Source organism: Schistocerca nitens, chromosome 6 (assembly GCF_023898315.1).
Source record: "Schistocerca nitens isolate TAMUIC-IGC-003100 chromosome 6, iqSchNite1.1, whole genome shotgun sequence".
In the NCBI taxonomy this organism is placed as follows: Eukaryota; Metazoa; Arthropoda; class Insecta; order Orthoptera; family Acrididae; genus Schistocerca; species Schistocerca nitens.
In genome coordinates, this window is record NC_064619.1 from 663,103,999 (window position 1) to 663,130,796 (window position 26,798).

Here is a 26,798-nt window from a genome sequence, read left to right on the forward strand (position 1 = left end):
TCACTTGACCAGCGTGTGAGGGATGACATTTCAGGGTTCTGCTGAGGCCTTCACCGCTACAGTAGCGGCCTCGGGGTCCACGAACTCCCCACCGTACTTCGCCCTCGGCAGCTATCCCCTACTTGTTGCTATCACGCCTACATGCTCCACAACAATAAATTGAGCAGCTACATGTTTCTTACCCTTCACCCGGTTTTGGAAATGGATGTTTAGCATATTTCCAAATTGTACTTTGTGATATTTTAATGAGAGTGTGTGGGATACTCTTTCGATATACGTTTGGAACTCCAATAGGCTGTCATCTCCTTTCTTGTTAATAATACAATTGACATAATTCCCGAAAAGCCACATTATGGCATTTTTTTCATGTAGGTAAAAGCTCCCTGATCTGGAACCAACACGTCGGAGATTTCTACGTACACTCATGCTCATAAATTAAGGATAATTGCAAAATGTGATGCAACACAACGTGGCACTACACAAAACTGGCGCTAGTGGCATAGGCAAATAGGGAACACACACGACACAGATCTGTAGGTCAACGGTATTGGTGATAAGTTGACAAAACCATCCCGAGACACATGTCCTACAAAACGCCACCGTTTGCTGCGCATATACCCCGACATCGATTTGGGATATGATCACCGTGCACACGTACACAGGCCGCACAACGGGTTGGCATACTGTGGATCAGGTGATCGAGCAGCTGCTGGGGTATAGCCTCCCATTCTTGCACCAGTACCTGTCGGAGCTCCTGAACTGTCCTTGGGATTTGAAGACGTGCAGCGATACGTCGACCGAGAGCATCCCAGACGTGCTCGATGGGGTTTACGTCTGGAAAACAGGCAGGACCATTCATTGGCCTGATAACTTCTGTTTCAAGATACTCCTTCACGATGGCAGCTCGGTGGGGCCGTGTGTAATCATCCATCAGGAGGAAGGTGGGACCCACTGCACCCCTGAAAAGGCGGAAATGCTGTTGCAAAATGACGTCCCGATGTACCTGACCTATTACAGTTCCTCTGTCAAAGACATGCAGGGGTGTACGTACACCAATCTTAATCCCACCCCACACCATCAAACCACGACCCCCATACATGTCCCTTTCAAGGGCAATAAGGGTTCCTGTTTCACACCAGGTGAAAACCCGGCGAGAATCACTGTTCAGACTAAACCTGGACTCGTTCGTGACATAAACTGGGACCACTGTTCCAATGACCATCTACTGTGTTCTTGACACCAGGCTTTACTGGCTCTCCTGTGACCAGGGGTTAGTGGAATGCACCTTGTAGGTCTCCGGGCGAATAAACCACGTCTGTTCAGTCGTCTATAGACTGTGTGTCTGGAGACAACTGTTCCAGTGGCTGCGTTAAGGTCCCGAGCAAAGCTACCTGCAGTACTCTGTGGCCGTCTGTTGACACTGATGGTGAGATACCGGTCTCCTTGTGGTGTTGTACACCGTGGACGTCCCGTACGGTAGCGCCTGGACACGTTTCCTGTTTGCTGGAATCGTTGCCATAATCTTGAGATCACATTTTGTGAGACACGGAGGGCCTGTGCTACGACCTGCTGCGTGTGACCAGCCTCCATTCGCCCTAGTATTCCACCCCTCGTAACGTCATCAATATGTGTTCTCTGAGCCACTTTAAGCACACAGTCACCATTAGCACGTCTGAAAACGTCTACACACTTACTCGCTGCACCGTACTCTGACATGCACCAACACAGCTCTGAGTATGTTGACTGCTGCCAGTGCCACCGCGCGTCAAATGCACCGCATGGTCATACACCGAGGTGATTTAAACCCGCAAACCGCTCACCAGAGCGTTGTTTCACCTTGTATCAGCATTATCCTTAATTTATGAGCATGAGTATATTTACTATGAGATCGTTTCAGTAAACCTAATTTTCTTTTGATGTTCTTCCATGTACCTAAATAGCGACCACATGTAAATATGTGTGAGAGCGTGTCAACAAGAAGGAATTTTTGACACAGTTTTGTGTCGCATAAACGAATAGCATAAAGTCTCTCATTTGTACTTTCTACTGACAACTCTGTACCAGGAGTCCTTCACTTCACTTGATAAAACATTTGTGGTGAGATTTTTCCATTCTGTCTTCCAATTCTTATCTGAAGACTTTCTGTTCAACTTTGCTGCGTTTCGTCTGCTGCGTTGTCATTGTTACGATCGAACGGTTGTTCGCGTCTGATTGTTTTCTGCCATTGAATCTGATATAGCTGAATTCTTTGTATAATTGTCGTACATGTTTTACTTTAGGACCGATCGTTGCGACATTCGTCGGCGGATCGAGGCTCTTGGGCTCTGTCGTTTTCAGCAGTGCAGCAGTGACGGTGTCGGTTTTCAGTGCATTCTAAATTTCTCTTTAAATACAAACTGTTGTTATTTTGTAAACAGTGTTAAAGCACTAGATGCGACGCAGAATAGTTGTTCTTGCCATATATAACCAAATATTTGTCCGTGCCCGGTAGCTGAGTGGTCAGCGCGACAGAATGTCAGTCTTGAGGGCTCGGGTTCGATTCCCAGCTGGGTCGGAGACTTACTCCGCTCAGGGACTGGGTGTTATGTTGACCTAATCATCATCATTTCACCCCATCGACGCGCAAGTCGCCGAAGTGGCATCAAATCGAAAGACTTGCACCCGGAGAACGGGAGCCTAGTCACACGACATTTACATTTCACTAAATACTTCAGTCAGAACTGACTTAGCTATCCATTTAGGGATTGGCAAACATTGTCGTAAATAAAGCTCTTTTGCCAGAATAGTTATATTAACAAGTTGAACCTTCTGCAAGACGCTCAGGTCACTTGTGGCGGATCTAATATGGCTTTCATTTTAAGAAGGCACTTATGGAAGACGATGCGTAGGGATGTGTGTTGCTCCGCGTTTTTGCCTAGTCTAGTTTCATGTGTGCAAAACCTCTCACGTTTAGCAAGGAACTGGGGCCTGAGGCCTGCCTGTACTGGTCCAGTGCAGTTTTTAAAACACATCTTCTCTGCTCCTGATTAACACACCTAAGTCGTTAGCATAGGCGGCTGTTATTTTTGAGTACCTATAACGGTGATGTCTTCCTAGTCACTGTGTAACTTCCTTAACAATGGATCTAACGCTACCACAAAAAGCAACGTCGATAGCGGGCTTCCTTGTGAAACACCTCTTTGAATGTCGATTTGTTTTGTGTATTGGCCATTTATAAGTATTTTCGCCGAAATCTCCATTACCTGCCGGAATCTGTTGGAAAACCCAATTTTAGACAATGTCCTGATTAGGTATCTATGATTCACTCGGTCAAACGCTTTTGCGAAACCAATAAATATTAGGGCTCCTTTTAAGTCGATCGTAGAGAAAATGGCGATAATATCTCTGTGCTCACTTACGGTTGTAATGATACTGCTGCCAGGTAGGCAGGTTTGGTTTCTGCTTATTATGTGCTTCAAAAGGTTCCTTACACAGGATACGATGGCACGGGCTATCAGCTTGTAGTCGATATTCAGCAGGCATATTGGGCTTGTTTTATTGATATATTTGGTACCGTTCCCTTTATGAATAAGGATTGTAAGCCTTTCTTTAATCATCTGCCTCGAGATGACGGGCGTTAGTGTTGTCTTTATCATTTCATCATCATTCATGAAAGTGGTGAGATTGGACTGAGCAAAGGTTGGGAATTTATACGGGCGCTGATAACTGCGCAGTTGAGGACCCAACATACCAAACATCATCATCATCATCATCCTTTCTTTAAAGTCTCTGGGTACTGGCTCTCCATTTAATACTTCATTTACGATATCTGTAAATTTTCCTCCGATAATGTGCCACAGTTTTCTATAAAATTCAACAGGCAAACCGTCGGGAGTAGGTGTTTTTTTCGAAGCCGTAGCAATTACTTTGTCCAATAGATCTTTACTTGCGAAGCGTGTCGCAAGATCCGTGTTTTCTTCTTAATCCCTTCAAACATTTCATCTACAGGGTGCTCATTCTAAGCAGTTTCACTGTGTAGTTCGTAGAAGAAGCGGTGCACCCCACTGATTATGTCATTTTGCTCCTCCGGCAACACGTTGTCTCCAAAGATCATTTTGTCGACGAAGAAATTCCGCTTATTCCGCGCGAGCTTCAGCAGGTGATATAACGAGGCAGTGTCTTCTTGAAGGGTCGTCCTGGGCTTAGATCGTATTGTTAGACCTTCGAGCTGTTTTCGTTTTAAAGCTATCAGTTTCGCTTTGATCTTTTTAATTTCCGTGTAGTGCACAGTGGAATCCGAAGGTTGATCGTAGAACTCCCTGACACACGTATAGTAAAGTTCTGTCGTGTTTTTAGTTAACGGAGCTCTCTCTCTTTCTCATACTTAGTACCTGCAGATCTTAACTTCTTCTTTGCGCACGATGTTCACCAGGAAATATCAGAGTTTTACCTAGGACGGCACTGAGACACGCATCCCAAATCATTCGTATGGATTCTTCTAACTCGTCGTCGAGTATACTCGCATTCAGCTTCCAATGACTCAGTCGCCAGTATGTTTCCTGTTTGCTCAGTTTAACACAATATTTTACTACACAGTAATCTGTGGAACTAGTTGGGATTATTGCAGCAGAAGAAAAAACTTCGTTCCAGATTACGTGTTAATTATATTCTGTCCAGACGGGTTGCTGACACGTTGCTAAGAAACGTAAACTTGACAGTAGATGGATATATGAGTTCCCAAACATCCTTCATTTGTACGTTTTTGACCAAATCAGAGAGTTCGCGAGAAAAATTGAAGTTTGGTGTCTTCTCCTTGTCACTAAGTACACAGTTCCAGTCGCCACCTGTTATCATGTGATTGGCGTCATCATTCAGGAGGTACAAAATCTTATGATTAAAGAACACGGCCAGTTCCTGTTTAGAATTATTACCGGCTGGAGTATAAATATTAATAAATGTTAAATGTGACAACTTATCCGTCTCCCTGATTCTACATTTTTACATTTGCAACAGGTGTGCTTTCTCTAACTAAAAAGGCTGTCCCGCATTAAGGCTCTCTTAAGATTTACTTCTTGCAACCTTACCACATGCGTGTCTGATTCATGCAGAACTTCTTCAAAGCACTACTGGAGATTGATTCTATTGATGTTTAAGGTTGTTATACTATACGTCTGATCAATGATTGTAGAGGATGAAGGGAATAAATTATGTTAGTAATCAACCTCTTTGATTCAAATTACAATGAGTACATCATGGTGACACAGCAGAGTGAACGCTGAACTGACATTCGCGCAACAGACTCAGTCAGACAGAGGACAATTCTTTCCTGAAGTAGCTTCGGATGCTGCGCCTTCTACGCCTACAAGGTCTGCCGGCACTTATGTGATCGCCGTCGCATGCACCGGAACGTCCTCTCCTTCAATATCATTTTCCCAGTCCATGTTATGATACACTTCGTCACTTTTAGATATCCTCGTTACATGTTTTGCTGGTATCACGGTTTTGGTGATTGCCCTGTTGTTTGTTCGTCATTCCGCACTAGTATCAGCACCAGAAAAACTGTCGTGTTTTTGTTCTTGCCACAATCACCTGCGTTCTGTCTCGTTTTTTTTTTTTTTTTTCGTCTGTGACAGTTTCTCTCTAGTTTTAGGAGCCAACGTTTCTGCCTTGGAATGACCTATGAGTCTTTTGTTCTTATGTTTCAAACTCGATTCGGAATTGTCAGACAACGCAGATTCAGTTCCTGCGCTTGCTGCTGTGTCCCTGAGACGTTTCTGTAAATTTGGGTCGCTAGGGTTGACAATGAGTGCAGTAAAGACACTCTCCGTACTCGTTGATGTAGGCGCCTCCTAACTGTCTTTCGGCACAGGCAGTTGAGTTACTGTTTGCAGTACGGATGGAACGGGTGTCGCATCTGTGACAGACGTCTCTACTGGCATCGTCTGGTCAACTAATTGAGCGGACGAAGACCTACACTACTGGCCATTAAAATTGCTACACCAAGAAGAAATGCAGATGATAAACGGGTATTCATTGGACAAATATATTATACTACAATTGACATGTGATTACATTTTCACGCAATTTGGGTGCATAGATCCTGAGAAATCAGTACCCAGAACAACCAGCTCTGGCCGTAATAACGGCCTTGATACGCCTTGGCATTGGGTCAAACAGAGCTTGGATGACGTGTACAGGTGCACCTGCCCATGCAGCTTGAACACGATACCACAGTTCATCAAGAGTAGTGACTGGCATATTGTGGGGAGCCAGTTGCTCGGCCACCATTGACCAGACGTTAGTAATTGGTGAGAGATCTGGAGAATGTGCTGGCCAGGGCAGCAGTCGAACATTTTCTGTATCCAGAAAGACCCGTACAGGACCTGCAACATGCGGTCGTGCGTTATCGTGCTGTAATGTAGGGTTTCGCAGGGATCGAATGAAGGGTAGAGCCACGGGTCGTAACACATCTGAAGTGTAGCGTCCACTGTTCAAAGTGCGGTCGATGCGAACAAGAGGTGACCGAGACTTGTAACCAATGGCACCTCATACTATCACGTCGGGTGATACGCCAGTATGGCGATGACGAATACACGCTTCCAGTGTGCGTTCACCGCGATGTCGCCAAACATGCGACCACCATGATGCTGTAAACAGAACCTGGATTCATCCGAAAAAAAAGGCGTTTTGCCATTCGTGCACCCAGGTTCGTCGTTGAGTACACTATCGCAGGCGCTCCTGTCTGTGATGCAGCGTCAAGGGTAACCGCAGCCACGGTCTCCGAGCTGATAGTCCATGCTGCTGCAAACGTCGTCGAACTGTTCGTGCAGATAGTTGTTGTCTTGGAAACGTCCCCATCTGTTGACTGGGGGATTGAGACGTGGCTGCATGATCCGCTACAGCCATGCGGTTAAGACGCCTGCCATCTCGACTGCTAGTGATATGAAGCCGTTGGGATCCAGCACGGCGATCCGTATTACCCTCCTGAACCTACCGATTCCATATTCTGCTAACAGTCATTGGATCTCGATCAACGCGAGCAGCAATGTCGCGCAACGATAAACCGCAATCGCGTTGGGTTAGAATCCGACCTTTATCAAAGTTGGAAATGTGACGGTACGCATTTCTCCTCCTTACACGAGGCATCACAACAACGTTTCACCAGGCAACGCCGGTCAACTGCTGTTTGTGTATGAGAAATCGGTTGGAAACTTTCCTCATGCCAGCACGTTGTAGGTGTCGCCACCGGCGCCAACCTTGTGTGAATGCTCTGAAAAGCTAATCATTTGCATATCACAGCTTCTTCTTCCTGTCGGTTAAATTTCGCGTCTGCAGCACGTCATCTTCGTGGTGTAGCAATTTTAATGGCCAGTAGTGTATATGCAGTCTTATGTTGGGTGGTGGCAGGTGCCGTCCGGTCTACTTGCTGTGTCTGTTCCACGGGAGGGCTGTCTCGCGCGAAGGTCGTTCGAGTCGTGGCCACGGCCGCGGATCAGGGGCACGTTTACTGCCGGAGCGGCTGGGTGAGCAGCGTCGTCGCCGGGAGGCAGATGGGCACTCGGCCCGTACGTGGTGCGGAGAGTCGCAAGTGGCGCACGTTCTTGGCTGTCCATCGTACATGACCCGTGCTCTACAGCCTGACACAGTGGTGAATCGCGCCATGTGTTTTACCAAATCAGGGTAATACGGATCGACGTGCTGGATCCTAACGGCTTCGTATCACTAGCAGTCGAGATGGCAGGCATGTGTAAATGGGCATACCGAGACGGGACGGACACGTGCCAGTGCGGACAGACCCAAACAATGGACCACCTCCTGGAATGCAGCAACATGGGGGAAGTGTGCAGGAAAGAAGATCTGGCAAACGCTACGGCAGTGGCAGTTAAATGCGCTGAATTTTGGCGGGATGTGATATGATATATATATACGAGGGCAGTTCAATAAGTAATGCAACACATTTTTTTTCTCGGCCAATTTTGGTTGAAAAAACCGGAAATTTCTTGTGGAATATTTTCAAACATTCCCGCTTCGTCTCGTATAGTTTCATTGACTTCCGACAGGTGGCAGCGCTGTACGGAGCTGTTAAAATGGCGCCTGTAATGGATGTGCGTTGCAAACAACCGGCAGTGATCGAGTTTCTTTTGGCGGAAAACCAGGGCATCTCAGATATTCATAGGCGCTTGCAGAATGTCTACGGTGATCTGGCAGTGGACAAAAGCACGGTGAGTCGTTGGGCAAAGCGTGTGTCATCATTGCCGCAAGGTCAAGCAAGACTGTCTGATCTCCCGCGTGCGGGCCGGCCGTGCACAGCTGTGACTCCTGCAATGGCGGAGCGTGCGAACACACTCGTTCGAGATGATCGACGCATCACCATCAAACAACTCAGTGCTCAACTTGACATCTCTGTTGGTAGTGCTGTCACAATTGTTCACCAGTTGGGATATTCAAAGGTTTGTTCCCGCTGGATCCCTCGTTGTCTAACCGAACACCATAAAGAGCAAAGGAGAACCATCTGTGCGGAATTGCTTGCTCGTCATGTGGCTGAGGGTGACAATTTCTTGTCAAAGATTGTTACAGGCGATGAAACATGGGTTCATCACTTCGAACCTGAAACAAAACGGCAATCAATGGAGTGGCGCCACACCCACTCCCCTACCAAGAAAAAGTTTAAAGCCATACCCTCAGCCGGTAAAGTTATGGTTACAGTCTTCTGGGACGCTGAAGGGGTTATTCTGTTCGATGTCCTTCCCCATGGTCAAACGATCAACTCTGAAGTGTATTGTGCTACTCTTCAGAAATTGAAGAAACGACTTCAGCGTGTTCGTAGGCACAAAAATCTGAACGAACTTCTCCTTCTTCATGACAACGCAAGACCTCACACAAGTCTTCGCACCCGAGAGGAGCTCACAAAACTTCAGTAGACTGTTCTTCCTCATGCACCCTACAGCCCCGATCTCGCACCGTCGGATTTCCATATGTTTGGCCCAATGAAGGACGCAATCCGTGGGAGGCACTACGCGGATGATGAAGAAGTTATTGATGCAGTACGACGTTGGCTCCGACATCGACCAGTGGAATGGTACCGTGCAGGCATACAGGCCCTCATTTCAAGGTGGCGTAAGGCCGTAGCATTGAATGGAGATTACGTTGAAAAATAGTGTTGTGTAGCTAAAAGATTGGGGAATAACCTGGTGTATTTCAATGCTGAATAAAATAACCCCTGTTTCAGAAAAAAAAATGTGTTGCATTACTTATTGAACTGCCCTCGTACTATGTTAGTCTTTATATTGTAATGTGACTCCCCATTTTGTGTTTGTTTTATTTATACATATGTGTATTGTATTTTTATTTGTGTGTATATGTAATATGTGGGTTGTCTATGGCTTGGACACGATTAAATATTAAATAAATAAGCTGGCGAACGCCGTTCAAGGAAACGATTTATTCACACACAGTCAGCACGGATTCAGAAAATATCGTTTTTGCGGAATATAACTAGCTCTTTATACTCATGAAGTAATGAGTGCTATCGACAGGGGATGTCAAATTTATTCCATATTTTTAGATTTCCAGAAGGTTTTCGACACCGTTCCTCACTAGCGTGCTCTAACCAAACTGCGTGCCTATGGAATATCGCCTCAGTTGTCCGACTGGGTTCGTGATTTTCTGTCAGGAAGGCCACAGTTCGTATTAATAGACGAAAACTCATTGACAAAAACAGATGTAATATTCGGCGTCCCCCAAGCAAGTGTTACAGGCCCTGTATTCCTGATCTACATTAACGACATGGGAGACAATCTGAGTACCCGTCTTAGATTGTTTGCAGATGATGCTGTTATTTACCGTCTTGTAAAGTCATCAGATGACCAAAACAAATTACAGAATGATTTAGATAAGATGTCTGTATGATGCGAAAAGTGGCAACTGACCGTGAATAAAGAAAAGTGTGAAGTTATTCACGTGAGTACTAAAAGAAACCCGCTAAATTTCGATTACGCGACAAGTCACACAAATCTGAAGGCTGTAAATTCAACTAAATACTTAGGGATTACAATTACAAGTAACCTAAACTGGAACGATCACGTGGATAATCTTGTGGGTAGAGCAATCCAAAGACTGCGATTCATCGGCAGACCACCTACAAAATGCAACAGATGTACTAGAGAGACTGCTTACACCACTATTGTCCGCCCTATTCTGGAGTATTGCTGTGCGCTGTGGGATACGCATCAGGTGGGACTGACGGATGACATACAAAAAGTTCAGAGAAGGGCGGCTCGTTTTTTATTATCGCGAAATAAGGGGAGATAGTGGCACAGACTTGATACGTGAATTGGAGTGGCAATCATTGAAACAAAGGCGTTTTTGTTGCGACGGGGTCTTCTCATGAAATTTCAATCACCAGTTTTGATTAGCCGAGTGGTCTAAGGCGCTGCAGTCATGGACTGTGCGGCTGGTCCCGGCGGAAGTTCGAGTTCTCCCTCGGGCATGGGTGTGTGTGTTTGTCCTTAGCATAATTTAGGTTAAGTAGTGTGCCAGCTTAGGGATTGATGACCTTAGCAGTTAAGTCCCATAAGATTTCACACACAATCACCAGTTTTCTCGTCTGATTGCGAAAACATTCTTTTGGCACTCACCTACACAGGGAGAAATGATCATCACGGTAAAATAAGAGAAATCAGGGCTCGCACGGAAAAATTAAAGTGTTTGTTTTTCCCGCTTGCCGTTCGAGACTGGAACGGTAGAGAGACAGCTTGAAGGTGGTTCATTGAACCCTCTGCCCGGCACTTTATTGTGAACAGCAGAGTAATCACGTAGATGTAGATGGAGATGCAAACGAAAACGGCTACCCCGCTTCTAGTCAGTTACTGAATATACACGCCCATATTGACTAAGCGGTCGACTATTCTGATCAGGTGGGATATCAAAAGGCAACTCAGACACGCGGGCAGTACGGAAGCCCATTCCTGCATGCGACACTTCTACCTCACTAGTATTCCCATCCGTGTGACTGAATTTTAACGTACCGCCACATTTTTCTATAACTTGATTACACCACTCGCTATCTGATAATTTGACGTAAACCACAGCAATAATCTGCGACAGTAGAATTCCAGTTATGTGATGTAAAGGGATTTCTGCCGCTCCAGGGACAAACTTACGAACTTCAAGTGAACTCGGCTTAGAACATTCACAACTGAACGACGACTTGATCGTATCACTAGGAGAAATAGTATCCATCTTCGAAAATTACACATAAAAAGATCAATCTTCAACCTCCAAAACGGCACTAAACAAGAAAACAAAGCAAATACATTTACAGTACACAGCTACAAACTGCAACAGCAAGGTAAACACGCTTGCCTCGCGAGCGACAGCCGCGAAGACGTTGGAAAAGCGAACGGCTGTCTTCAGGCAGCCCCGCTGCTGCGATTACACTGCCGTACTCGCTTACCGACATCGCAACCACACGGCAACACAATTTAAAGATGAACTGATAACTAATTTGTTATATTTTTCAACATTTTTCACGAAATACACGAAAACTGATGGTTATTGACGTTGTTGACCAGAGATATTTCGCTCTAGCTCGTCCCCCCATGAACCATGGACCTTGCCGTTGGTGGGGAGGCTTGCGTGCCTCAGCGATACAGATGGCCGTACCGTAGGTGCAACCACAACGGAGGGGTATCTGTTGAGAGGCCAGACAAACGTGTGGTTCCTGAAGAGGGGCAGCAGCCTTTTCAGTAGTTGCAAGGGCAACAGTCTGGATGATTGACTGATCTGGCCTTGTAACAATAACCAAAACGGCCTTGCTGTGCTGGTACTGCGAACGGCTGAAAGCAAGGGGAAACTACGGCCGTAATTTTTCCCGAGGGCAAGCAGCTTTACTGTATGATTAAATGATGATGGCGTCCTCTTGGGTAAAATATTCCGGAGGTAAAATAGTCCCCCATTCGGATCTCCGGGCGGGGACTACTCAAGAGGATGTCGTTATCAGGAGAAAGAAAACTGGCGTTCTACGGATCGGAGCGTGGAATTTCAGATCCCTTAATCGGGCAGGTAGGTTAGAAAATTTAAAAAGGGAAATGGATAGGTTAAAGTTAAATATAGTGGGAATTAGTGACGTTCGGTGGCAGGAGGAACAAGACTTCTGGTCAGGTGACTACAGGGTTATAAACACAAAATCAAATAGGGGTAATGCAGGAGTAGGTTTAATAATGAATAGGAAAATAGGAATGCGGGTAAGCTACTACAAACAGCATAGTGAACGCATTATTGTGGCCAAGATAGATACGAAGCCCACACCTACTACAGTAGTACAAGATTATATGCCAAGTAGCTCTGCAGATGACGAAGAAATTGAAGAAATGTATGATGAAATAAAAGAAATTATTCAGATAGTGAAGGGTGACGAAAATTTAATAGTCATGGGTGACTAGAATTCTGTAGTAGGAAAAGGGAGAGAAGGAAACGTAGTAGGTGAATATGGATTGGGGCTAAGAAATGAAAGAGGAAGCCGCCTGGTAGAATTTTGCACAGTGCATAACTTAATCATAGCTAACACTTGGTTTAAGAATCATAAAAGAAGGCTGTATACATGGAAGAAGCCTGGAGATACTGACAGGTTTAAGATAGATTATATAATGGTAAGACAGAGATTTAGGAACCAGGTTTTAAATTGTAGGACATTTCCAGGGGCAGATGTGGACTGTGACCACAATCTATTGGTTATGAACTGTAGATTAAAACTGAAGAAACTGCAAAAAGGTGGGAATTTAAGGAGATGGGACCTGGATAAACTCAAAGAACCAGCGGTTGTACAGAGTTTCAGGGAGAGCATAAGGGAACAATTGACAGGAATGGGGAAAAAAATACGGTAGAAGAAGCATGGGTAGCTTTGAGGGATGAAGTAGTGAAGGCAGCAGACGATCAAGTAGGTAAAAAGACGAGGGCTAGTAGAAATCCTTGGGTAACAGAAGAAATATTGAATTTAATTGATGAAAGGAGAAAATATAAAAATGCAGTAAATGAAGCAGGCAAAAAGGAATACAAACGTCTCAAAAATGAGATCGACAGGAAGTGCAAAATGGCTAAGCAGGGATGGCTAGAGGACAAATGTAAGGATGTAGAGGCTTACCTCACTAGGGGTAAGATAGATACTGCCTACAGGAAAATTAAAGAGACCTTTGGAGATAAGAGAACCACTTGTATGAACATCAAGAGCTCAGATGGAAACCCAGTCCTAAGCAAAGAAGGGAAAGCAGAAAGGCGGAAGGAGTATATAGAGGGTCTATACAAGGACGATGTGCCGGCCGAAGTGGCCGTGCGGTTAAAGGCGCTGCAGTCTGGAACCGCAAGACCGCTACGGTCGCAGGTTCGAATCCTGCCTCGGGCATGGATGTTTGTGATGTCCTTAGGTTAGTTAGGTTTAACTAGTTCTAAGTTCTAGGGGACTACTGACCTCAGCAGTTGAGTCCCATAGTGCTCAGAGCCATTTGAACCATTTTTCAAGGACGATGTACTTGAGGACAATATTATGGAAATGGAATGCAAAATACTAACGCGAATTCTTTACAGACGAGTGGAAAAACTAGTAGAAGCCGACCTCGGGGAAGATCAGTTTGGATTCCGTAGAAATGTTGGAACACGTGAGGCAATACTGACCCTACGACTTATCTTAGAAGCTAGATTAAGGAAGGGCAAACCTACGTTTCTAGCATTTGTAGACTTAGAGAAAGCTTTTGACAATGTTGACTGAAATACTCTCTTTCAAATTCTGAAGGTGGCAGGGGTAAAATATAGGAAGCGAAAGGCTATTTACAATTTGTACAGAAACCAGATGGCAGTTACACGAGGTTGAGGTTCGCCGATGATATCGTAATTCTGTCAGAGACAGCAAAGGACTTGGAAGAGCAGTTGAACGGAATGGATGGTGTCTTGAAAGGAGGATATAAGATGAACATCAACAAAAGCAAAACAAGGATAATGGAATGTAGTTGAATTAAGTCGGGTGATGCTGAGGGAATTAGATTAGGAAATGAGACACTTAAAGTAGTAAAGGAGTTTTGCTATTTGGGGAGCAAAATAACTAATGATGGTCGAAGTAGAGAGGATATAAAATGGAGACTGGCAATGGCAAGGAAAGCGTTTCTGAAGAAGAGAAATTTGTTAACATCGAGTATAGATTTAAGTGTCAGGAAGTCGTTTCATTTAGTATTTGTATGGAGTGTAGCCATGTATGGAAGTGAAACATGGACGATAAATAGTTTGGACAAGAAGAGAATATAAGCTTTCGAAATGTGGTGCTACAGAAGAATGCTGAAGATTAGATGGGTAGATCACATAACTAATGAGGAAGTATTGAATAGGATTGGGGAGAAGAGAAGTTTGTGGCACGACCAGAAGAAGGGATCGGTTGGTAGACATGTTCTGAGGGATCAAGGGATCACCAATTTAGTATTGGAGGGCAGCGTGGAGGGTAAAAATCGTAGAGGGAGACCAAGAGATGAATACACTAAGCAGATTCAGAAGGATGTAGGTTGCAGTAGGTACTGGGAGATGAAGAAGCTTGCACAGGATAGAGTAGCATGGAGAGCTGCATCAAACCAGTCTCAGGACTGAAGACCACAACAACAACAACAGCTCTTGGGAACTAAGCTATTTGAAAGAATCGGAGTTCATTCTTCCTGTCAAATAGGGTCATCGAATACATGTTTTGTACTCATGGATTAGGACGTTTTCGGTGATCAAAAATTTCCTGTATGAAAATCAACATACGAGGTGTGTGTGAAGAGAGAGACTGATTTTGTTATCTTCCGAACTTTTTATTTTTTCCAAACAACAATATTGTCCCCTCCAAAGTAATTCCCTTCGGCAGCTATGAAACGGCAGATTCGTTGTCCCAGTCCAGGTAGCAGCGCTGAGAGGTTTCAACTCATAGGGTCTTTAGCATGTCTAGCGTATTCTTTTGATTTTTTTCCCAGAATACTAAAAGGACGCCCTTTTAAGACATTTATCAGTTCCAGGAAAAGAGAAAAGTCATAAGGGCTCAGATCAGGTGAATAGGGGGCTGTGGAGCAACAAGGACGCCTTTTGAAGTCAAAAACTCGGTGATGGAAGTGGTCGTGTGACATGTGGCGTTGTCGTGATGCAGTATCCATTTACCTGCAACGACCGGTCTCAATAGATTCACCCTTTTCCTGAGCCTTTCAAAAAAGCACAATACCCCTGGTGCAAAAAAAGCAAATGAGCATTGCTTTGATCTTTGATTTACTCATTCGAGCTTTTTTGGTCGAGGAGATCTCTCAGAGTACCACTCCTCACTTTACAGGTTCGTCTCAGGATCGTACTCAGAAATCCAGCATTCATCATCTGTGATCACACCACTGAACCATTCGTGGTCATTGGCAGTCATCTCAAGAAGATCAACGCACACGTTTCTTCGATTGTCCTTCTGCTCAGTTGTGAGGTTTTTCGGCACTATTTTGGCACAAACCTTTCGCTTGTTACAGTGAAGTGCTTAACGAGTCAGCCATCATTATTATTGTTAAACGTGGGTGTGATCTCGCAAGGGCACACACGCGTTCGACGTTCCCGTTGGTTTTTGATTGAAGGTCTCCCTGAGCGAGTTTCATCTTCGTCCTCTCGGCCTTCCAAAAATAATTTGTATCAGCGAAAGACGTGTGCTCTCGATAAGGAATGTTCCCTATAAGACTGTTTCCACTTTTCAAAGGTCATGCTCGCAGATTCTATAAGCTTAACACAGAACTTGACGTCGTATCGGTGCTCCAAGTTGCGCTGATCCATTTTCGTAGCATACAACAAAAACGCAAGTTCAGTGACGGCGCTCTCAAAAAGCACGTGATGACTGCACGGAGCGAACCCCGGGCTGAGCATCTGTATAGAATGAACACACCGATCTACGGAAGTAGAACAAAACAGCGTTACGAGATCGCTCACTGTGTTATCAATCTCGTAACTTTACATCTCGTAGATTCTGCAAAAGCAGAGATCTTGCGATCTCACCTTACTCTGTCCATCCGTCAGAGTAAGCGCGCCGTAGACATTGGCGCCCAGGTTGCTGCTGTGCTTGTCGACCTCAGGAGGATATTTGGTACACTTCTGCACAGAATATTAGCTCGCCGAGTATCGGGCCAGATTTGTAGTTTCATTCACGACTTTCTTTCAGACAGAACTGGTTCTGAGTTCATAACGTTCCAAATCCCGAGTGTTTTGGTGTATATACGGCGTGTCTATGTTTTGTTGTGCAATGTTGTGTCCTCATTGGAAATATCACGCCTATAAATGAATAAAAAACAGCCCTGCCATTCACAGTCAGCATCTAGAGGAATGTATTTGAGGTATCTAGCCGTGATGATAGTCACCTCTTGCTTAATTAGGAGATCAAGGAAAATGAAAAGATATCCTACTAGAATGAATACAACTAATGATCGTAAAATTTTTCATTTCCAAACAATAGAAAAATTCAGAAATGTTCAAGTCCCGTCTTAATCTAGCTTTGAGATTGGGAGAACAGCTATGACTTTCATAAAAATGGAGCCCCTGAAAATTAGACATACACACTAAGTTGTCTCGTACGAGGTTGAAGGTCTGACTGGCACTGACAGTAAAGAGCTCAAAGAACAAGTAAATGGAGCTCAACACATTTACTGTGATTGTTTCTCTACCTGCAGAGCGGTGATGCGTAATCACCGACTACACTCCTGGCGGGTATAATACTGCAGCGTTGATGAACCCAGTGCCGTTTGTGGATAAACGTTGCATGCCTATAAATTCTGCCTTCACAGTGGACTATAACACCGCTCGAAAACTCCTAGAGCTGAAACTACACACATCAAAAACGTTTTGCACCACCTCGGATCCGAGAGTTCCTGGACCTGTACAGAAAATTGGAATAGAGATCAACATAAACATCATTTCCGCCCTTTTTATTGTTCGTGAAAACCACACATTGCATTTTTTCCAACCATGCAGAAAGACCTCCAGAGATCGTGGTCCAGATTGCTGTACACACCGGTACCCAGTAGCACGTCCTCTAGCATTGGTGCATGCCTGTATTCGTCGTGGCATACTGTCCACAAGTTCATCAAGGCACTGTTGGTCCAGATTGTCCCACTCCTCAACAGCGATTCGGCGTAGATCCCTCGGAGTGGTTGGTGGATCCATAAACAGCCCTTTTCAATCTATCCGAGGCATGTTCGATAGGGTTCACGTCTGGAGCACATGCTGGCCACTCTAGTCGAGCGATGTCGTTATCCTGAAGGAAGTCATTCACAAGATGTGCACGATGGGAGAGAATTGTCGTCCATTAAGACGAATGCCTCGCCAGTATGCTGCCGATGTGGTTGCTTTATCGGTAGGAGGATGACATTCACGTATCGTACAGCCGTTACGGCACCTTCCATGACCACATAATGCCACTCCACAACATCAGGGAACTTCCACCTTGATGCACTCGTTGGACAGTGTGTCTAACGCGTTCAGCCTGACCGGGCTGCCTCCAAACACATCTCCAATGATTGTCTGGTTGAAGGCATACGCCCCGCGCTGCACGGTGTCGTGGTTGCAAAGATGGACCTGGCCATCGACGTCGGGAGTGAAGTTGCGCATCATGCAGCCTATTGCGCACAGTTTGAGCCGTAACACGACGTCTTGTGACTGCACCAATAGCATTATTCTCCATGGTGGCGTTGCTGTCAGGGTTCCTCCGAGCCATAATCCGTAGGTAGCGGTCATCCACTGCAGTAGTTGCCATGGGCGGCATGAGCGAGGCATCTCAATGACAGTTCCTGTCTCTCTGTATCTCCTCCATGCCCGAAAAACATCGATCTGACCTGAGAAGCCTGGACAGTTCCCTTGTTGAGAGCCCTTCCTGGCAAAAGTAACAATACGGACACGATCGAATCGCGGTACCGCCTAGGCATGGTTGATCCGTGTACCTACTTCCTGAAAAATATGGGGTCAATAAAGCGCGTACTGGAAAACGCATGCGAAACATCTACCTTCTGTAAATGGAGAGGTTCTTCATGCAGAATATTTGTGTTGTCTTGCGATCAATATCTGCAATTCTGAGATTTCAAATAACCTGACAAATGAAACCAGGTCTCATGTGACATGAAGTAAAGGAGGGGATCCAAGTAACCGTTAGCTTGTTAACAGCCAGATACAGTAATGAATTTTTTTTTTCTTGATACATTTCATCTCTCGTACCATACTCACACAACAGGATTTTAATTTCATATCTTTTAGTACACGGTCTACGGGATACACCAACCTGCTGTGACAACCTTCTTATCGACTTGCGGGGACTTCTTGTAATGTCCATACGAATTCTTTCTATGGTTACAGGGGTACTCACTGCCGGTCGCATGTTCCTCTGAACATTCTGAACGGTTCCATAGCCCTCCATTTCTTGTACTGATCATGAACAGTGCTGGGCGTGGGGAGGTTCCTACCAGGATACTTCGCTTGAAACATTTCTTTATGTCCCTTGACGGAACCAATTTGTATGTAACACTCCACAATATCAGTTCGCTGTTCTAATGCAAACTGCCCCATTTCTGTAACAGCTCAACAATACGAGCTTCTCACAACAACTGACGCACGAATAAGCTGCAATCAACTTTCCGATAAAATGCAGTGTAGCCAACTTTCGACACAGTGTTGTCACTGTGAAAGCGATTCGACAAATGATTAAGCGGTATGTGAGGCTTAACGGGTTTTATGTGGGACACCCGGTACAATGCAGGCCTTCGCGACGGCCAGTATTTGCGTCGATAAAACTCCGCCCGAACAGGCCATGAAGGCCCAACGGTACCATCCGGCCATCGTGTCATCCTCAGACCACAGGCGTCACACCACTCTCCCGGCCGTGTGTCAGTTTACGAGACCGGAGCCGCTACTTCTCAGTCAAGCAGCTCCTCAGTTTGCCTCACAAGGGCTGAGTGCACCCCGCTTGCCAACAGCGCTCGGCAGACCGGATGGTCAGCCATCCAAATGTTAACTTCGGCGATCGGACAGGAACCAGTGTTACCACTGCGCCAAGGCCTTTGGCATATTTCGTCGATGGCTATTATAAATGTAACATTAGAACCTTCTTTAAGACACACAAGAGCTATTGTCGCCTGGTCAACAAGGATAAATCGACAGTAGCAGATCATGCAGTGGGACCAGGGAACCATCAAATTCGTTTCGCCGGTAGTATGGTTTTACCAAGACGCTATCACTATTATGCTGGCAAGTACAGAGAGAGGCCACAGAAATTCCACAGGGCACAAAAATAATTTTAACATAAGAGAAGAAGGATTGGAATTAAACAAGTTACAGGACTTACTGCTAAACGAAGTCAACAACTCCAACTCTTCACCGCTACAAACTCCAATAACACACGTCAGCGCAACTCCGCGATCTTTTGCAGCTGTCACAAACTGACCTTTGCGTGGATACATATAAATTGTTGTTTGAGACTGTAACTGCTTTCTGAGTCGTTGTAGCCACTGTAGCAGCCCTTTTTCTGTTTTCACTTTTTCGTCTAATAGGTGAAAATTTGATTTTATTTTTTGCATATTGACTGTCATTGAAGGGTTTTATTTTTATTTAATATTGTCCCGGCTAAGTATCAGTTTGATTACTTTTAAAACCCACTGTTAACCGTGGGTCACTACACGTATAGTTTTCCCAACTCTGAGAGGAAAAAATCTTTAGTAGCTTTACTACCATTGTTTACAGACGATGATACTTTAATCTTTCGTTCCATTGTTTGTTACGAATCGCTAGTTTCTTCTTGGCGTAGATCAGGTAACCTTAACGTTTATTAATCTAAGTTAAATTAATGTTCAGCACTTGTATTATGTTTCAAATTAACAACGTCAGTTTATATGTTTCAAATTAACAACGTCAGTTTATTGACAAGAATTATTAATAGATAGGTTCACTCATACGATCTCATTCAAAGAAGTCCTTTAATTAGATGTCTAAGTAGGATTCCCGCTAGCATCAGAGATGTTAGATAATACCCTGTCACTTTCGGTAAATAAGTTATTTCTATTTAATATCGGCAAACTGTCATTAACTATGATCACTAGTCGCGTGAAGTTAAAGTTTCCCACTATCACAATTCAAAGTCCGAATCCGGTTAAAATTCTCAATTCAGTAAAGCGTTTAAATATTCACACGAATTGACATCAAAGCCAAAGAGATTGCTATTCACATTCCCGTTTATGTAATCTGATAAATGTCCAAATTAAAGTCTTGAATTGACAGTCCTCAAAAACAATCTCGTCACGATCTATTCTTGATCCCCGTTTAATAAAGTCCCAATTGTTGTTCTCTAAAGCTGTACGTCCTAAATAACCTCCGAACTAGAACAGACTAGAGACTGGAGTATCGTAATTACAACGTATGGCTATTTATACTTTAATAAACACTATCTTTGGTGTCCCAGACCTACGTTCTATGACTATAATATTGATTTTCTTACCTATTGGAATAACTAATATTTTAATATTTTCTACTGTTTTTCCCCCTTCCCATGTTTCTAAAATTTATAATTAAATTTTCCTTTTCTTTTGCTTTCTATACAAGATATTTCCCTCTATTTGTTTTTTATTTATTTTTCGTAATTACTACTTGTGGACGGACTTGGGTCATTTTGTGAATTGATATTTTAAGGACATGGGAGCTAATTTTGGTTTTTTTTTTGTTTATTCAACATCGAGAGGCGCTGTAGGTGTTCTATCACGGCCTAATCCCCATAAACAAAAATTACAAAAAATTGTGAACTGACCATTTTGATATAGCATTGGTAGCCGTACCACGTCAACTATGCCACTGATGATGTTTCCAGGATTGGAAGACGAAACGTCAGGCAGAGAAATATCCCTTGGACCACGGCCTAATCCCCATAAACAAAAATTACAAAAAATTGTGAACTGACCATTTTGATATAGCATTGGTAGCCGTACCACGTCAACTATGCCTATGCAGACGAAATAGAAACAACTTGGCTACTTCAAACGTGCATTAGGTTGTGGCGATTGTCGAGCAAGTATTACTTCAACATGGATGGATGGTAATAGTTTGACTTCTACATTACAGGGAGTGCAGTCCTGAGGACGTCAGCTGGGCTGACGACAACACTCTGATGGTATCCTGGAAGAACCGTGTGTCCAACGTGCGGCAGTTTGTCTCCTACAACACCGAAAGCGACACCAAACGTATGCACGGCCGGCAGGTGAGTTCGACGTCCCTACAAATTCTTTATTTTCGCAATGCGTCCTTACTGGATGCCTACAAGCAGCATCAAATGTTACATGCAAGCATGTACAAACGTGCTGGCCCAAAATTAACCATTGCAACAAATCTTGATCTCTGAATATATATCTTACAGAGTCTTCGAACCGTTCAATCATACAGCAGTAGTATACGGACCTGTTATATTCGCATTCGGGAGGACGACAGTTCAAACCCGCGTCCAGCCATCCTGATTTAGGTTTTTCGTAATTTCCCTAAATCGCTTCAGGCAATTGCTGGGATGGTTCCTTTGAAAGGGCACGGCCGACTTCCTGCCCTGTCCTTCCCTAATCCGGCGGGACCGATGATTTCGCTGTTTGGTGTCCTTCCCCAAATCAACCCGCTGGGGCCGATTTCAAAGTCACATGAAAGACCAAAAACTGTAATGGAATTTCTGGTTTCGCCTTTTTTGTTGTTCCTCACAGATTTACGCCGTAGTTGGTTGCATTACCTTTCTAGGTTTGATTCTCTTACAAATACCTAGCTTTTGACAATATCAATCTCTGTCCCCGCTAGCAAAGCGACTAACTGTCCGAGGAGTAACGAAATGACACAACTGTAAGTGATCTATAGTTAAATTCTTTTATCTTGGCGGCTCGCGCATGCCCGCCCAGACGCGGGAGACTGCTGTGTTGCCAGTTGCGAACGACGCATGCGCAAAGAGAAGCAGCACCATAGTATAGTATTGATGTGTCGGCAGCGGGGCCAACACCTTGTAGATAGAGGTGGCTTAAAAGGCACGCTAGACTACCGCAGACGGGCGTGAAGTACTGGAACAGGATACGTAATTAATGCTATGAAGAAAAGTACTTAGCTGGTATAATACTTATCTTTAATCAATCATTGTGGTACATCGCACAAAGGAGACTTTAATTACAATCACTGTAAGGCTAATGGCGCCTTGCTAGTTCGTAGCCATTAACTTAGCTGAAGGCTATTCTGTCTCTCGGCTAATGAGAGAGAAAGGCTTCGTACGTCTAGTCGCTAGCTCTGTCGTCCGTACAACTGGGCTGAGTTCGAGTCAGTCTCTCGAGACCTGCCTTGTGGTGGCGCTAGGTTTGCGATCACACAGTGGCGACACGCGGGTCCGACATGTACTACAGGACCGCGGCCGATTTAAGCTACCACCTAGCACGTGTGGTGTCTGGCTGTGACACCACATTCCTCCCCCGCAAATCGGCGAACGGTCGTGAGATAAGGCTTCCGCCCGCCGTGGGGAGGACCCCATGTTGACGTATGCGATGAGGTGGGGAGCCTAACAACAGGCGAGGCTGTGCCACCCGCACCCGGCCATTCGGTCTGAGGGGAGCTAGGAAACGCCTGAAAACCTAGTCCAGGGTGCACGTCAACATGCGGTGTATGCGCCCGTAAAGAGACAGGAGGGGCCGAAGGGTCGACCTCCATGTGGTCGGAGAATCTGACGCGCGATGACGACATCTGGTCCGGAGCGGGCAAGAGTTCCATGGCGGAGGACAGCTGGTCACGGGAAGCGATCGGCGGCGCGTGACCCAGGGAGACGCGTGGCGGCTGCAGCGAAGCGTCCACTGCGGGCGGCGCCGGAGGCGGCTGCGGCGGCTGCGGCGGCGGCGCGACGCCATGAGGCAAAACGGAAGGCAGCGTCGGTAACACCTGGGGATGAGGCGAGCCAGTAGATGGGTCCCCAGGGTGCTGACCTGACGGCTCCGTCGCTGAAAGCAGACGGGGAGCGGCAGAACCCGGGCGACGACAGAGGCGCAGCTGATTGAGATGCCGACGCACCTCACCAGAGGCCCCCAAAACCAAATACATCGCGCGGCTGAGGCAGCGAAGAATGCGCCCTGCGAGCCAACGCCGTGAACCGCGATAGGTGCGATAGAAGACAACGTCGCCAGGAGCAAAAGCAGGAGCCTGCCGCTGCACAGGAACCTGATGCGGCGGATGCAGCAAAGACATCAAGGTTCGATGAGAACGACCATGGAGCAACTCAGCCGGCGAGCGACCATCGCGGGGCTGAAAGCGATACGAGGACAAAAAGAGCAATAATGCGTCCTCCCGAGAATGCGACTCTTTCAATTTCAACATCTGTGACTTGAAAGTCCGGACCAATCGTTCCGCGGCACCGTTTGACTGAGGCGAAAACGGCGCGGACGTCAGTTGTTGAATACCATTGGCCTTGCAGAAGGACTGAAATTCTGCGGACATGAATTGTGGGCCATTGTCGGAAACAATAGTCTGCGGAAGACCTTCAATGCAAAAGATAGCAGACAAGGCTTGGATTGTGGCAGAAGACGTCGTGGAAGACATCCGGACAACAAAAGGAAAATTACTGAAAGCATCGACCACAACCAACCAACGAGCATTCCAGAATGGACCAGCAAAATCGATGTGCAAGCGTTGCCAAGGGGAAGTGGCTTTCGGCCATGCAAAGAATTTCTGCGGCGGTGCGGATTGTTGTTCGGCACACGCCACGCAAGAGGAGCACATATTCGTAATCGCAGCATCGATTCCGAACCAAGTACAGTGCTGACGAGCAAGTTGTTTCGTACGCACTATACCTCAATGTCCGTGGTGAAGAAGCCGTAAGACAGAGGACTGTAACTAACGTGGGACCACGACTCGGGACTGATCATTATCAGAACGCAACAACAAAACACCACGTCGTACAAAAAGTCTCTCCTTGTGAGCAAAAAATCGGCGAACCAGCGGATCCTCGATCCGTGACTTGGACAAGGGCCATTGCGTAGCAACAAAACGCAAAACGGGAGCAAGGACAGGGTCAGCAGCCGTGGCTGTAGCAACACGACGAAAATCAATCGGAAACGATGCGACCACGTCATCGGTTTCCGCATCAATGAACATGCAAGCAAGTTCGGAAGAATCAAATACTTTATCCTCAGCAACAGGCAAACGGGACAACGCATCAGCGTTTCCGTGCTGAGCAGTGGACCGATACAAGATATCGTAGCGGTACTGCGAGAGGAAAAGAGACCAGCGAATGAATTTCTGCACCGTACGCGGAGGTACCGGCTTGTTCGGATGAAAAAGCGATGTCAAAGGTTTGTGGTCCGTGATGATGGTAAAGTGACGACCATACAAGAAATCGTGAAACTTAGTAACACCAAACACGAGAGCTAAAGCCTCTTTCTCTATCTGTGAAGAATTTCTTTGCGCAGATGAGAGCAATTTTGACGCAAAGGCAATAGGCCGATCATGCGATCCATCTTTGTGCGCAAGCACAGCACCGATCCCGAAATCCGATGCATCTACCATCAACAAAAGGGGTTTCTGGGGATCGAACGGCGTAAGGCAAGTACGTGAAAGCAACGCCGATTTCAACTGGCGAAAGGCGCGTTCGCATTCCGTCGTCCAGACGAACGGAACACCTTTACGGCGTAAGCGATGAAGCGGAGCTGAAATGGAAGAGGCATGGGGAACATATTTATGGTAGTAATTAATTTTCCCCAACACACTTTGCAGCTGTTTCAAGTTCTGCGGTGACGGCAAATCCTGTATGGCACGGAGGTGCTCTGGACTCGGATGTAGTCCTTGGGCATTGAGGATATGGCCCAGGTAGGGTAAATCCCGAGCAAAAAACACACATTTGTCCTTCCTCAAGCGAAGACCATTTTGTCGCAAGACCTGAAATAATGTTAGGAGATTTTGCAAATGTTCGGCTTCTGTCTTTCCGGAGATCACAATATCGTCCAGATAGTTCGCAGCAGTAGGGACCGACGCACAAATACACTCCTGGAAATTGAAATAAGAACACCGTGAATTCATTGTCCCAGGAAGGGGAAACTTTATTGACACATTCCTGGGGTCAGATACATCACATGATCACACTGACAGAACCACAGGCACATAGCCACAGGCAACAGAGCATGCACAATGTCGGCACTAGTACAGTGTATATCCACCTTTCGCAGCAATGCAGGCTGCTGTTCTCCCATGGAGACGATCGTAGAGATGCTGGATGTAGTCCTGTGGAACGGCTTGCCATGCCATTTCCACCTGGCGCCTCAGTTGGACCAGCGTTCGTGCTGGACGTGCAGACCGCGTGAGACGATGCTTCATCCAGTCCCAAACATGCTCAATGGGGGACAGATCCGGAGATCTTGCTGGCCAGGGTAGTTGACTTACACCTTCTAGAGCACGTTGGGTGGCACGGGATACATGCGGACGTGCATTGTCCTGTTGGAACAGCAAGTTCCCTTGCCGGTCTAGGAATGGTAGAACGATGGGTTCGATGACGGTTTGGATGTACCGTGCACTATTCAGTGTCCCCTCGACGATCACCAGTGGTGTACGGCCAGTGTAGGAGATCGCTCCCCACACCATGATGCCGGGTGTTGGCCCTGTGTGCTTCGGTCGTATGCAGTCCTGATTGTGGCGCTCACCTGCACGGCGCCAAACACGCATACGACCATCATTGGCACCAAGGCAGAAGTGACTCTCATCGCTGAAGACGACACGTCTCCATTATTCGTCCCTCCATTCACGCCTGTCGCGACACCACTGGAGGCGGGCTGCACGATGTTGGGGCGTGAGCGGAAGACGGCCTAACGGTGTGCGGGACCGTAGCCCAGCTTCATGGAGACGGTTGCGAATGGTCCTCGCCGATACCCCAGGAGCAACAGTGTCCCTAATTTGCTGGGAAGTGGCGGTGCGGTCCCCTACGGCACTGCGTAGGATCCTACGGTCTTGGCGTGCATCTGTGCGTCGCTGCGGTCCGGTCCCAGGTCGACGGGCACGTGCACCTTCCGCCGACCACTGGCGACAACATCGATGTACTGTGGAGACCTCACGCCCCACGTGTTGAGCAATTCGGCGGTACGTCCACCCAGCCTCCCGCATGCCCACTATACGCCCTCGCTCAAAGTCCGTCAACTGCACATACGGTTCACGTCCACGCTGTCGCGGCATGCTACCAGTGTTAAAGACTGCGATGGAGCTCCGTATGCCACGGCAAACTGGCTGACACTGACGGCGGCGGTGCACAAATGCTGCGCAGCTAGCGCCATTCGACGGCCAACACCGCGGTTCCTGGTGTGTCCGCTGTGCCGTGAGTGTGATCATTGCTTGTACAGCCCTCTCGCAGTGTCCGGAGCAAGTATGGTGGGTCTGACACACCGGTGTCAATGTGTTCTTTTTTCCATTTCCAGGAGTGTACTTTGTAAATATTGCTGAAACAATGCAGGGGCAGTTGCACACCCGAAAGGCAGTCTTTTGAAGCGATACAAGCCAAGATGCGTGTTTACCACCAAGACGCGCTGGGATTCTTCCTCCACAGGTATTTGCAAGTACGCATCTGCTAGGTCCAACTTTGAAAAATATTTTCCCGGGCACAGTTTGTCAAAAAGATCTTCCGGGCGGGGCAAAGGAAAAGTAGCAGTTACTAGTTGTGGATTCACAGTTGCTTTGAAGTTCATACAAAGTCGCAATTTTCCGGAAGGTTTTGGCAAAATTACTAAGGGTGAGGCCCAGAGAGAAGCCTGCACACGTTCAATTACACCTTGAGATTCTAA

The 26,798-nt window shown here is 46.2% G+C and overlaps 1 protein-coding gene across 1 annotated transcript in view; it reads left to right on the forward strand.

Annotated features, from left to right (window-relative positions):
* LOC126262207 (venom dipeptidyl peptidase 4-like) overlaps positions 1 to 26,798 on the forward strand; it is a 425,317-nt gene that overhangs the window by 301,527 nt on the left and 96,992 nt on the right. The window contains exon 9 of the mRNA XM_049958631.1: positions 21,100 to 21,235. Within this exon, the coding sequence (XP_049814588.1) occupies positions 21,100 to 21,235 (136 nt within the window). The remainder of the gene's footprint in view (positions 1 to 21,099; positions 21,236 to 26,798) is intronic.